Raw genomic sequence first — 14,663 nt, forward strand, 5'->3', positions numbered from 1 at the left:
AGGAAATAATAACTACTGAACACACCAACTTGGTAGAACTAAATTCAGATTTTCAGATGAAATAAACTCTTGTTACTTTGAAAAATTACTGGCCTCCGCTGTTTGTATTAATTTATTCTGCTGTCAAGTTTATACTATAGGATATAATCGTATTTTTCTCAGTAAATGATTACCATGTAATATTCTAAGTACATGAAATAAAACAGTGGGTAGGTTTCATGATGGAAATATGGAAGTGTGCTGAAGCTTGGTCAAACCTCAGCTAAATCAGAACGCAAAACACCACTATTCTGCAGCGTGAGCCCTGAGTGTAACTGCAGACAGAAAGGAGACCGAGGACTATTAACTGGAAATGTCATTTATTAGAAATTACCAACTCAACTGATTTACAAGGAAAGAAAACAGCCATGTCCCAGCCAAGCTGTTTGTTTTGGCTGGGAACTATTCTATAAACATTATAAAATCCATAACATTACAGCTACAGTAAAGCATGGGTAAATATAGTAAGTGAGAGGGAATATCACAAAGCTTGCAGAATTACTGTACCCTAGTGTGAGGCACATGTGAGCCCACAGACACACACTCATGAAAGGAAAGCCCCTGCTACCTGCAGAACATCCTACTGTTGGATCAACATTAATCACAGTCCAAGCAAAACATTTTCTCCCCGATACTTACAATTATAGAGGTGTAGTCAGTTTAATCAGATTATTAAAAATAACAACTTCTACAATATGCATAAAAAAAGAAACTTTTTGCAGTTGCCTTCATTCTACCAACAGACTATTAAAAAAAAGGCTTGAGCTTTTTGCACATCACACAAAGAATTGGTCTTCATTTCACATTGCTTGGATGTCTGTGTTTTTTACATGAGGTGCAAGATGAAAATAAAACCGATAGAGAAAAGGTGTCTGGTGTGTGTGTGTGTGTACTGTTTAGCATTCAACTCCGTAACTGTAACTTAAGTAGTCATCCAACTTAGGTCCATGATCCCCGCGTCCCCTTCAGCTACACAGGCCACGCAGCGACCACTACGATGGCTATTAGAAGCAGCACAATCACCACCAGCATCCCTGAGGAGACAAGAGAGAAAACCAGGTCAGACCAAGCCTACGCAGATATGCCCACTGCAGGCTTCATTTGGTAAATCCACAGACTGTTTTCCACAATCCACAGTTAAGCGCAAAACTCATATCTTCCACAAGATATGGAATTTTTAGGCTCAAGACCTGATATCTCATCGTCATAACTTATATAAGTGAGACCATACCCCTTTTTTGTGTTAATTGATGTTTGATTATGTATCAGATAGAAAAATAAATAAATAAATGGATGTTGAGAAGTATTCAAGTCAATATTAATTATATTGTCTGTCAATTATTATTTTATGTTATTTACTTTTACAGCTGTTTCAAAATTCAGAGGTGGCCTGGGGATTTATGCTCAAGGGAGACCCACAAAATATTATCATTTCATGTCAGAAAATATATTTAATGTGTGAAAACCTTAATAAAGATATGTGTTTAAAAAAAATCCACATACTGGCTGATCTGCGTTTCAACTAGGGGACACTGTACACAACGAAGAAAAGTCTACAGTCTCCTTACATCAAACTTACTCTTACTTTGTATTTGACAGGGTTCCTACAGATTTCTACAAGATAAATTTAAGACCTTTTTAAGACTATTTAGAACAGAATTTAATGCCTATTTCATAGCCTATTTCACGGCCATACTGGCAAAAATTCTTGACTTGTAGAATTTAGGAAAATGTATTTATTTACTCCAACGTCTTGATTCCCACCATTCTGAGTCATTTCTCACCCGGAGCTGCAAAGTTAGTGATAACTGGTTCCTAATTTCAGTACAAATTATCAGGTTCGAACGGGTGGAAGTGAATGGACTAATGTTACTGTCTTTGCAGTTTGGACATTTAACGGACACATTTACACACAAGTTTATGGTAAAATAACTTAAGACCTACCACATAAAATGTATATCTTTTAAAGGCTTTTTATGGTATTAAATGCAAATTTGTTAATTCAAGACTTTTAAGACTTTTTAAGACGCTACAGGAACCCTGATTTGAGTAACATGTTTAGGAACAATGTTTAGTGGTGAGTATAATGAAACTGATGCAGAAAAATAAAACTTTTAACCATCTAAGACTTAAGTAGACACCAACGACTAAAAGCATCTACTGCTCTAAAATATTTAATAGAGTGTTTGCTCTTTATCCAAATAAAAATTCCAGACTTTTTCCAAACAGCTATTTTTTTCCCCAAGACCTTGACTTGATGTACTTTCATACTTGCACGCCTACTTTTATGGTGGAGATTTTACCTCTTGTGTGTAGTAGAAAAGTTCATTTTAATAAATGTATGAATGAGTGAATGCATAATTTGCAGTAAATTATGGTTTACTGACAGAAATGTTTTCAAAACATATGAAAATCACAGAAGTATATGGATATCACACAAACAAGTTTCACTAGAATCATTCCACTACCGACCAGTTTGTGAAATCATATGAAGTTTTTAGTATGTTTTCCTCATGTATTTCTTATCTAACAATATTATGTCCCTTTGACCATACTCTAAAATTTGACTATGAGCGAAACTTTTTCCATACTTTATTAAGACTTTCACACAAAATTCCAGACTTTTCAAGGTCTGGAAAACAGCATTTCAAGTTCCATACTTTTTAAGATTTTCAAGACCTGAGTAAGCACCCTGTTAATAACATTTGAACCACAAATCCTATCAACACATGTACATAATTCAGGTGAAATATAGTTCCTAATCGTCATCAGATATGACCCTTTTGGACGTTCATTGGGGCCGTAGTAAATGTGGAAATAACGTCACCCTCTGTAACACCCATTCACAGATAAAACCCATGTACTTTGACAAATGACAGAAGTTTTAGATGCTTGTTTCTATGTTCAGGTAATAATATATTTAGCTGAAAAGTCCCTTTTTCTTCAGTTTTCTCTGTTTGGATTTAATAACCTTTGAATGTACCTGATCAGTAAATTAAATATAGGAAAATAACTGACACTGATTGAAATATGCTAAATGCAGAGGATGATACAACAATAAATGGTGATAAATCCCCAAGAAAGGTTAAATGTAGAGAAACATTCATTTGGACACAGCCACATACACACTTCTAGGATTTTAAGGGTTAATTGATTGAACTGCTAAAAGGAATTGAATCATTTCTTCTACAACACTGAGAATCTTATTGTCTGTATAAAATCAGGACGCAGGACTTTAAGTTTTTTACAAAAAAGAACTCCACAAGCAGAATTACCTGGTTGAAAGAACAGCAGTCTGAATATTAAAAGAATATCCATTTGACTTGACTTTATTTCTTCATCTTCATTATAAAACCTTTGTAGTTAACAAATTCTTTTTAACTTTAATCTCACCGTCTCAAATGTCAAGCGGCCGAGGAGCTCCAAATCTGATTTGAGGCAGAAGGAGGGGAGCGCAGGAGACACGAGGGCACAAGGGAATACACTTGGAAGAGGTAAGAAGCCTACGTACCTCACTGCTAATTTTCAAAGTCCTTGATCTAACGTGAGTCCCAAGTGCTTATGCCCTCGCAGCATATCACCATTCTTCTCTTGATGACTTAATGCAATTTACATGCGTTCAACAGCCGCAAAAGCTTTATTGCCACAGATTGCACACTTTGATAGACATATGTTTCTGATTCTGCCTTGAGAGGATAATCATTGTTTTTCACTGATACTATGGAAGCAGAGAAAAACGTGCAAAAGCTCACTCACACTTCATCAAAGCTCTTTACCCCCCGGACCTGAAAATATTACAGTTTTTATTATAGCCACCACCCATAGAAAAAAAAAGAACTGTGGTTTAATCCACTATAGACGGAATGTTCATCTTTAGTTTAAAAAAAAAAAAAAAAAAGAGGACCATAGCGTAAAAGACATTTCAGCAGAAAAGAGAATACAGCTGAGGTTTCATATCATGTTATCAGGTGTGTGCGTTTGTGTCCAGCTGTTTCCATTTGTATTTCCATTTTGCACAAAACCAACAAAACAGCAGAGATGGCAAAAAATTTAGGAAAAACAGAGCAATCAAGGTTTGATACTTGGAAGAAGGTGGATTAGTTGGTGCATTGATGAAAGGTGAATGAACAGAAACAGATTAAGGGCATTTTATATTCATTAAATTAACAGAAAATGTCATATTTGATGAAAACAAAATGAAACAGCGCCATCTACAGAGAGCTGCTCAAAGAAAAGGCAGATAAAGGCTTTGAGGAAGAGCTTAAAATAATCCAAAGAACTGGTTTGATTCAGTTCAACGTGCAAAAGCGAAAGCCAGCTTTAGGTTTTCAGAACAAATATCTGTAATGTCTATGGACAGTTCAGCACAGGAAGTTATAGCAGAAATACTGCATATTAGTCAAACGGGTAAAGTTTTAAACGATGATGTTGAAGAGAATGAGCTCTCAATATTCACATTACTCTAGTCGATGCACAAATTTGAATTTTCTTTTGGAAATCTGAAAATTAGGTTGAAAGGTGCATTTGCATGAAAATTCATTCAAATGTACTTCAAAAATGGACATACAGTATATAACATAAAACATGTGAATAACAAATCTGCACTCACTTCAGCTCTTCGGAATATTTTAAACATCTTTCAGCATACTGTTTCGGTTTTACAGCCCACAATCTTCCTGTTTTGGCTCCGTTGCACTGCTTTCATCAAACTCTTTTCTAGTCTCTGCAGGCAGCTGTTTTTAGCCAAAAAAGACTCTGATAAACCCAATGTCAGACACTTTTCCAGGTTAAAATGAGCTAATGTTGTTTTATGCTGGATCTATAAACAGGTAACTGGATGTTGACACATTTGCTATAACTAAAAGGTAATAGTACTGTTGCATTTACAAGTTCTAAGGGCCCAAAAATCGATAAATGTAGCTTACATGCAAAAAAACACATAAAAAAAACAAAAAACTGACAAGTCATGTAGGCCACAATTAAGTTCAGCTGTTCCAAATTCTCAAAGTTTTTAAAGTGGTACGAGGGAGAGGTAACAGTGGGTGGCTCATATCATGCGCATCATAAACTCTTGAATGCCTTTAAGATGTGTCATTTTAGTGTATATATACTCAATGACTTATACCACCAACTCGGCCACACACATCAGATATGGAAAACTTTCTCCAAGGCCGCGATCACCCCATCCCTTCCACTGAGAGCGGCGCAGGAGTGAAGATTTCAAACAACTGCATCTCTGGCTGGTTTGGGGGCTGTCGACAGTCCCCTCACTGACTCAACTTGTCCATTGTTATTTAGCATGCGGCTGGTATTTTCCCCAGCCTTTCACTTTGGGTTTACATTTCTCTCATTCTTTGGCTCTCTCTGCCTGCGTTCCCCTCAGCCGCCTAATTGGTCGTCTTTCCCACAGGGAGAGAGACGGAGCGAGATATAAGCCATGCTGAACTAATTGCTTGCGGTGGTCGTGGTGGTCTCAAGAAATGTAAGGCTGATGTTGATTTCCTTGCCAGGATATGGTGAACGGCTGCAAGGGGTCCATGTGTCTTTGTGCCTCTTTAGCACTGTCGACTTTCGCTGTCTGTCTCATTTGTTTCTTTTCCAGTATTTATGACCGACTTCTTCTCTTTGCTTTTAAATAGCTTTATCTCATAGAAAATGTTTGGATGAGTGCCGATAGCATCAGAAATAGACCTCCCAATTCTGACTTGAACAGCTGATGTGCCGTGACATTCAGCATTTCAGCAGCAAAAGTAAGAAGCAAAGTCAAGTTGCTTTTCTGTGCTATGCGGTCTCAAGATCACTCCGATGCAAAGTCTCAGAAGGTATTATGTTGGATCCAGACAATGGGTTCAGGATCAGTGAATGAATCAGAAAGGTCAGTCCGATAGCTGATGAGTAGTGCTGCAACAACGAATCGATTAAACTGATCCAAATCGATTCTTAAAAGAGTTGGCAACGAATTCAGCAGTCGATTCGTTGGGTCTTGAGCACGTTAGTATTGAGGCATGCCCACACACTGTGTAGTGCAACAGAGGAAAACACAGAGCAGCATGGCTGAGGCTTCAGATACCAGGCCAGATTTTTAAAGCTTTACATTATGTTCCTGGTGGCCACAGCAGCCCTGTTTGACTGAAACATAGCGTGCTGTTAATGTAACAAAACTTGAATATGGAGAAAAAAATGGCCAAAATCCCACGGCGCACTACATTTCGGGCAAATGGGGCTGTCATGACCACCGTGAACATAATGTAAACCTAGCTTAAGATAACCTACATTTTGTTATTACTTTAGCCCGCTAGCTAGTTAGACACTGTCATCATAATTAAAACATTTTCATCCATTTCTGTTCATCAGACCACCAGACTAATATTACCAACCGGAGCTTGTTGAAGACTAGTCTCCAGCCATAACAAGTCTAGGTAGCGGACTAGTGCTCGCTAACTAAACCCGAAGCCATTGTGGGGATGTAATCATTAGTGACTTGTCTGCAGCCTATATTGCTTTGGGTTAAATACCAGTCTATGAGAATTTAGTCTATTGTGTTTATCCGATGAATCGATTAGTTATTAAAATAATCTACAGATCAATAAATTATTAAAATTATCCTTAGTTGCAGCACTACCGATGAGTAAATAACATCAGGATCGGGTTAAAGTACGAATATTGAATCAGACTGGACTCAATTCCAGTGTAAAGAAGGCGTTCACATACACTGTATCTACGCAGGACATGCATGTTGGAAGTTATCATTGATCTTGACAGGACAACTTATCCTCTTGATAACTTACACATGTGAAGTTAATAGAAATGTCAAAGCAGAAACACTCGCTCAAATAGTTCTTGTGATGGCTCTTTAAAAGCCTCACACCAAAAGCAAATAGACATACACAAATTCCCAGCAATTATCTTTGTTTGGGTGGAAATGATACTAAACCAACGCCCAGTCCGTGTAAGATTCAGACATCACAGTTTCATTCAGCCTGGTCCAACATCTGTCAGCAACTCAATTTGACAACACCATAGCAACAATAGAAATAAATAGTGAGCTGTCTAACACAGACCCACTGTACACCCTCCAGTGTCACATAACAAACAGTCATATCAGCCACATTAGGCCTCCAGTTCCTTCTGGGCTGTCTCTGCTTCAGAAACTAAACAACCTCCTCCTGACCCTCAGGAGGCCTCCAGAGACTAAAGACAATAATGGCGTTTGCTTGCCAAATAGATTAGGCCTCTGCTGTGACAGTGATGCTGAGGCTGATCGTCGGTGTCTGCTGATAGACTGACCACCCAGGAACTTCGGAGGCCAGAGTCTGGGTTCTTCCCATCTCTGCAATTTTCAGACACATCAGTAAGACAAATTGCACAGACAATGAATAATTGGTGAGAGAGAGGAGACAACCTCTGAACTTTTCTCACTACTTCCTCTGTTTCCCCGTATGGTTCAAAAAACCTTTTGGACCATGAACAGCAGGGGTGACCTCAGGAGAAAAGAGAGTTTTTTTATGTTAACGGGGTTAGTGTGACACTTATCATTTATCTCTCAGTAAAATTCAACAGCACGAAATCTTTCAACAGTGTTTGGCTTTGAGAAATTTGTTCACTTTTTGTTGATAAGCTACAGCTTAAATACTAGTTCGATAATCAATTAAAAATGTTGCTTTTTGTAATATCTCATTTAAATCATGCATTTATCCCGATGATCTGCCAATAAATCACAGAAATTGAAATGGTGTGTGTCAGGGTCAAATATTCAGGGATGAAACTATATACACCTTGGTGTAATTTTGTGGTGTGGGTACAATAATAAGAGCAGAAACTCTTGGCAACAATTAAATGTGTAAAAGGTTTCAAATATTTATACATTTTTGTGGCAAGTTTTATTTAACTTGCCACTGAGAGAAAAATTAGATGCAGAAACATCATTAAGAAGATGTATTCCTTGAAGAAAATCTTTAATCAACTCTGTGAAACATATTCAGTTGCCACTTATGCTTTTCAACAGTCCAGTATGTTGGAACAAAGATGACAGAGTCTTCAAATTTCGACTTCCCTAAAGAGCCAATTTAGTTTCTCCCTGACAGCTCCAAAATCAGAACTGGAGACTTGGTGTAGCACACTCTAATTTACATGCACGTCTTCTAAAAGTGCTGCTCCTCATCCTCCCACCCCCTCTACTTGAAACAGTAAAAATCTACTTGAGATGCGAGCCACCTGCAACATTCATGAGTTTGCAGAAGTGGCCTTCTACAAACGGAGGATTAGCTCTGCTGAGATCGGCCGCTCGAGCACTCGGGGAACTCACACCACTCTCGAAGAGACCTTTTAGTCCTTTAGACTAATCTGCCATACTAATCCAACCACACTCAAAGCCTCCACTCCTCAATTCCCACCAATATCAACCAAAGCAAGTGGTAATGACTCTGTGTAAGAGATTTAAGTAGTTTTAGTGGGACCAATGAACTACATAAAAAATTGAGCTTTTGGTTTGGGCTGGACTGGGCAATAACTGCTTACACATAAAATAAAATATTCAGTTCAGTCCCTTTAACATCCAGATGGTTCTTTTAAATTTTTTAAATTTTACATGTATTTTAAATGCAATGGAAAACAAGTGATGCCAGGCACAACAAACCCTGCCCGTCGCACATATTTTGCCCATTATAAGTAAATGGGAAAATTACAAAAAAATCATAAAAAATGTGAAGTTTGACCTTCTGTTCCCAAAATGTAATGAGACCATTCTGGGTCACTGGCAATATATTAAGTCAATTTGGTAACAATTCAACCAATAGTTTTGCTGCTACAGACATTTGACATTTTGCCCATTATAAGTAAATAGAGAAAAAAAAAAATTTAAATTCATAAAAAAATTTAACTTTGACCTACCTTTCCCAAAATATAATGAGATCTATCCTGGGTCAGTGACAATCTATAAACTAAATGTGATATGAATTCACCCAGTAGTTTTGCTGCTAGAGTGTTAACAAACAAACAAACCAAACCAAAAACAATACCCCTTGCCTCCCCTTCGGGGGTGGGGTAATAATAACATTATAGATGTAATAGTGATTTAAGCCATGATAACAAATTTTACATCAGTTTGGTTTATGTAATCAGTGAATGAAATGGCAAGATGTTTCTACAATGTGCATGATGAACTTTCACACTACTGCCCATGAAATCTCACAAGAACAAAACTGGTGGATGTAAAAAGCAATAATGGTATTATTAAAAAGCATATACACATGGCCAAGGAAAACATGGATCTCTCACTCCTCTGGAAAGGATGAGCCTTCCCATTGGCTGGCCTATACTTCTCCAGGTTTACTGGAGATCGTGCAGACACGCAAAATGTTCCATCAACAACTTCTACAGTGATTGTAATACCAATAAACCTGAAGTGAAGGATGTGTTTTTGGCTCTATATTTAACCTGTGGCGCATCGTTGGTCTCTGAAAAATAAAATGCTTCTTTCTTTATGAGGCAGCTACCAAAAGTTATGTTAAGTAGGCCCGACTGTCAAAGCTAGACGTTCCTACCTTTACAAGGACTCAGCTGAGACATAACACCAAATGCCGGCTTTGGAAGGGAGATGGTTTCAAAAATAAATAAAGCCTTAAAGCTAAGGAATTATAAACATGCTGCCATGGAGAATGAGGGAAAGCAGTTGAAACAATCTGCGGCATGTAGTATTTTCAATTCTTTCACTGCTTGACACAAAGACAAGTGTCAAACAACTGGAGAGATGAACAAGGGGATGACAGAGAGGTATGGAAAAAAGAAAGAGAGCATTGAGGTGAGACTGAAGAAGACCATAGGGGAATTTTCCATTCGCTATAAAGGTCTGACACACGTCAATACATACATGCGTGCAAAAGAGTATACTGTGCAAACAGTTGCACAGATTTGCATGGACACTTCTGCACTGTAAAAAATGCAGTTGGCTCATATATACAGTAGATACATATGAGGTATATATTAAAATGTAGGTGTGCTACGTGCACAAAAGCAGACACAAACACACACGCCCCATGAATATTCCTCAGCCTGAAACTGAGGAAAGGAAGTAAGAGGAAAAAAAAGGAAAGCGTCTTGGTTGCATGACAATGTAAGCTCTGGGATCTTCAAACAAACTCACGCTTGGGCACCATGGGGACAAGGCCAACAAAACCAAAGATCCTGAGGGCTGGCCTTCATTTGGCTTCACTTGTGTCTGTGACCACCTGTTAGTCGGGTCCCCTAGCACAATAATGCAGCCTTTGCCATGGCAATGTGGTCTGGTGTTTAAGGGGGCAAACTGAGCCTGGCTTTCGCCTTACATTCCATAGACTAGCTTCAGCCAGCTAACACACCTCTCCCAGCAGACATTTTCCTTCTGAAAAGCTTTACTCATTGAGAGAAAAAAAGAAAATCAGTCTTTTTGTGAGAGACAAAACAACAGTTTAACAAACTGAAGCAGAACTGTGGTAATGGTGAGGGAGGGTCATGCATTCATTAAGTCTCTTAGTGAACAACTCAACTCCACCAAATCTGGAGATGAGACAGGGAAGGCTGATGACTTATCAACTGATTTGCAACTTTCATTAGACATTTGAACATTCCTCAAAGCTCAGGACAGACATGACAGACAGAACCAGTCCACCCACCATTCACTGGCAAGACGCTCCTGCCAAGTGGGCCTGTCCCCACCAGTGTCATTTTTCTGCTCCATTAAGCACCATTCATTCAAGAAATGGAAACAAAGGCAGCAACAACCACACTTTCTCAGTTAATTAATTGTTGAGAATTAAACCTGTGTAGTGCTTGACAAAATTAGGACACAACTGCTGTAAAATGAACAGCACAATACAATACACCTTTACAATATCCAAAACAGGGTTGAGGAAGCTGCATTTATGACTTTTTAAGACATTATTAAAGGCATCTTTGCTCAAATTTAAGACCTGACATTTACAAAAATAGCAGACAACAGGCCTCATCATTACTGACTCGAACCAGTCTTAACTATGTTTTAATCCAACTAATGTTACTTTTCCACATGACTGTTTCTATTGACATTCAAGCTGCTAAAGCTCATACCTGGACCCCTCCACCTATGAATTAGTGTTGGTGTCTTCACTCACTCTAATCTCTGTTACACAAAAATGCTAAGCACTAATCACAAATTTGATAAATTGCTTACAAGAAGCAAATATAGAACTATCATTATTGTATCTGTGGAATTATTAAGACATTTGAGTGCCAGATTGAAGGATTAATTATCAATTTTAAGAATAACTGTGGCCTTAATTTAGATAACCATATATGAGACTTTATAAGTATCCGCGAATATAGCATGTAATAGTTACTAGGCATAAATGAACAAAATACCTTTAATTACTTTTCAGCGTATCATAATCCTGTAAGGCTCCAGAAAATCTACCCCATGATCTATTCCACGACAGGAAGTTTTGGTCGATCATAGATGTTTTCGGATTGACAGCTTTCAGTAAACATGTGACAGCTGCAATTACAGATTGCGTCTCAGATGTGACTTTTACTCAATGGCAAGACATGGAATCTTGGAAAGGTGGCTTCACTTTTCCATGGCTGTATGAAGGCTATGGAAAAGCTCTCACCCATATTTATATTTAGGTTGGATTTGGAGTGAGAGGAGAGAGCTGTAGAAATAAGGGGAGTATTTTCACTGTTCCCCTGATTTTGGCTCCTGCAGCTATAAAGTCAGTGTGTTGAAGGTAGAAACCCCATGTCAAATGCCAGTCCTGCAGAGATCATCCTAAAACAGCATGCTGCATTTTAAGTAAAGGCACCGAAGGCTCACCACAGGAGGCTGACTTTGTTTCCACTAGCTTCACCCTTCGTGTTTCGTTACGAATCCTGTCATCTGTCTTGTCCACAAGATGTGCGAGGTCATCAATTATTTCTGTGAGACAAAGAAAAGAGGAAAAAAAAACCAAGGTAAATAAGGTTAATTTCTGCTTTGTATTATACACCAATCTACTACTATTAAGTTTTCACAAAGCATTTATACTTGAAAAACAGACCTCCCAATATGCTTTGTGTAATAAAGGACATTATCCGTAATGAAAAAGTGACAGGTTCTGCAGCACATGACATCAGAGCAGTCAACAACTTCAAAAAGGCAGATCCTGCCAATGCGCAAGTGGTGGTGATGGAGGGAGTGGGCTGTTGGAAGCACTCCTCGCCCTTTCAAACGGTTTCACTACTTCCTGAATCCATTCTGGATTTAATCAAGCCCTTATTGTTCATGAGTTTTAAAGATGTAAGCCTCGGTTTCAGGGATGGGGCTGCTAGAGAAAGAGAGAGAGAGAGAGAGTATGTGTGTGCGTGTGTGTGTGTGTGTGTGTGTGTGTGTGTGTGTGTGTGTGTGTGTGTGTGTGAGTGTGTGTGTGAGTGAGTGTGTGTTTATGTGTGTTTGGCAGTTGGGCTACAGTTCTTCAGTAGGAGTTCCTGACTTGAGGGTCGTCCAGATTGAAGCCTATGTGATTTGTTAGAGCTAGCCACTGTGTTGACATGGCGTATCCAGAGGTCTGGCTCAAAAACAGATAACTGCTGACATAATTCCGAATTCTTGATTTGTTAAGGTCAGACATTAAAACGTGTTGCAGGTTTCAGATAATATTGCCTCAGGGTTAAGATTTTGAGCTGCCTATACTTGTAAATGACAAAACAATCTCAACTGATGGATGTACTAGTGATTATTACCTGAAAGTAATTCTACTGAAAGCTGAATATACATTTTACATACAACAAAATTTACAACTTCTTAATCCTCAAAGACTTAAACACCCGCTAGTGACCAAAGACATCTATTGAAAATTTGTAATAATTATATCAACACATTTCAATAACTCAGGTAAAATGCAGTCTCTCAGCATTTCAGCGGCATCAGATATGTCTTATTTGGATGTTAAGAGACTCCGTGGTAAACACAGGAATACTGTGACCATCACTGTCAGCATTGGAGACATTTGCTGCACTTGTCTGAGCTTTTATGCTTTTATGAACATCTGCAAGGTCAGTAAATCAAACACAGGAAAATACCTGATGTTCACTGAAAAATACAATATGCAGTGGACATATAAAATAAATGGTGATAAACAACTTAGGAAGGGTTGAATGTAGAGCAAAACAGTTCTACGCATTTAAGGGTTAAACTAACACACAGCTACAAATGAGTACATGATGAAAAAATTTGCAAAATCACACAGCCTTACTTACTACTTCGATAATAAATCCAGGGATTTACTACCCAATACAATTTGAGCCGTCCGTTTCACCCGAAATGTGCGTCTGCAGATGTAGATACATAGCTGGCATCGTATATGTTCTGCAGTAGTGGTGGTAGCTCTTGTGCAGTTCCTATCTTAACGGAAAAAACACAGAACTAAACAAAACCAAAATGACGTAAATGAAGATGAAATGAAAATAAAGACAAGATGAGGGTAAGAAAAACTCCTTAAAGTTTTTTGCATCAGTCTCTGATAAACTGATGTTTCACAGAAAAGGGAAACTCAACTCATTCACAGCTGCCAAGTCAATCAATCCCATCCACTGAATGAAAACTGTTGCTGCTACTACATGCAGAAATAATACTCGGTCATGTTTCAGTATTCTTTAGAAACTCTTTGAGCCTTTGCTTTTGGTTTGCCAGAAATTGGGACACACAACTGAAATCCTGCAGGTGAGTATTCAAGCTTGACTTTTTGACTTCTGTCTTTAGCTCTAGTTGCAATTAAAGTGGAGAAAAAACATGTTTCTTCAACTACGAGCCATCAGTATCTGACAGGACAGGACAGCTTACTATTGGCTGACATCAGATAATTAAGCTGCACAAATATTTTGAGGAAGGAAAGAAAGGCATGTCAGTTTGGAGGTTGCAGACGGTACAGAGTGTGAAGGGGCAAGGATATGGGGATGGGAGACGTGAGAGCGCCGTATGTACAGTGTCCCCAGAGACTCCCACATCATCATCTAAGCATCAGGCAACAATTTAGAAGGAAAGAACGCTTCCTTTACTGGCAGACAAGGGGTGTAGACACTGAACCATTTGTGCCGCGTGCCACTCCAGCTAGTCATAAAGGATGTTTTTGGTCAGCTGGTGCCAAGTTTCTTGATTCAGTTCTGGCCCTGGAATAACATCTCAATTCATTGATGAATTCCCAACCATGCCAAGATACAACGGTGTTAGGATGTGACCTTAAACTGCAGCTGTAATGACACGCTGAATTAATTTTTCAGAATGGCAGCTTCGGCAGGTACTGGCCTTTTCTACGTGCGTAGTCCTTGAATTCACTCTGTTATCAAGTCATGGTCCTAACAACATAATTCTCAATTTCCTACTGTAACTGTTGCTTCCATGTATGACAGCTGCTGGACCTGGCTTGGATCTGCCACACCACAAAGAAGGCCCTGTTTCAGGCTAGAGTTGTTTATTTAAAATGCTGTTACACTGGATAAACCTCCAAAGCCACAGTGTGGGAGAGCACGTCATGTGCGCGAACATACTCTTGTACGCAAACATTTCATTCGGCCTGTTTGTCGGGTGTTTAAAGCTACATTCTGGATTTTTTTAATCTCTTACACAAAGTGGACTGAGT

The 14,663-nt window shown here is 38.7% G+C and overlaps 1 protein-coding gene across 1 annotated transcript in view; it reads right to left on the reverse strand.

Annotated features, from left to right (window-relative positions):
* Window positions 1–342: 342 nt before the first annotated feature.
* stx8 (syntaxin 8) overlaps window positions 343–14,663 on the reverse strand; it is a 48,321-nt gene continuing 34,000 nt past the window's right edge. Inside the window, exons 7-8 of the mRNA XM_030137244.1 lie at window positions 11,864–11,965; window positions 343–1,073 (exon numbers count right to left, since the gene is read on the reverse strand). Of these exons, the coding sequence (XP_029993104.1) occupies window positions 1,009–1,073; window positions 11,864–11,965 (167 nt within the window). The 3' untranslated portion in view covers window positions 343–1,008. The remainder of the gene's footprint in view (window positions 1,074–11,863; window positions 11,966–14,663) is intronic.

Source organism: Sphaeramia orbicularis, chromosome 1, assembly GCF_902148855.1.
Source record: "Sphaeramia orbicularis chromosome 1, fSphaOr1.1, whole genome shotgun sequence".
NCBI lineage: Eukaryota > Metazoa > Chordata > Actinopteri > Kurtiformes > Apogonidae > Sphaeramia > Sphaeramia orbicularis.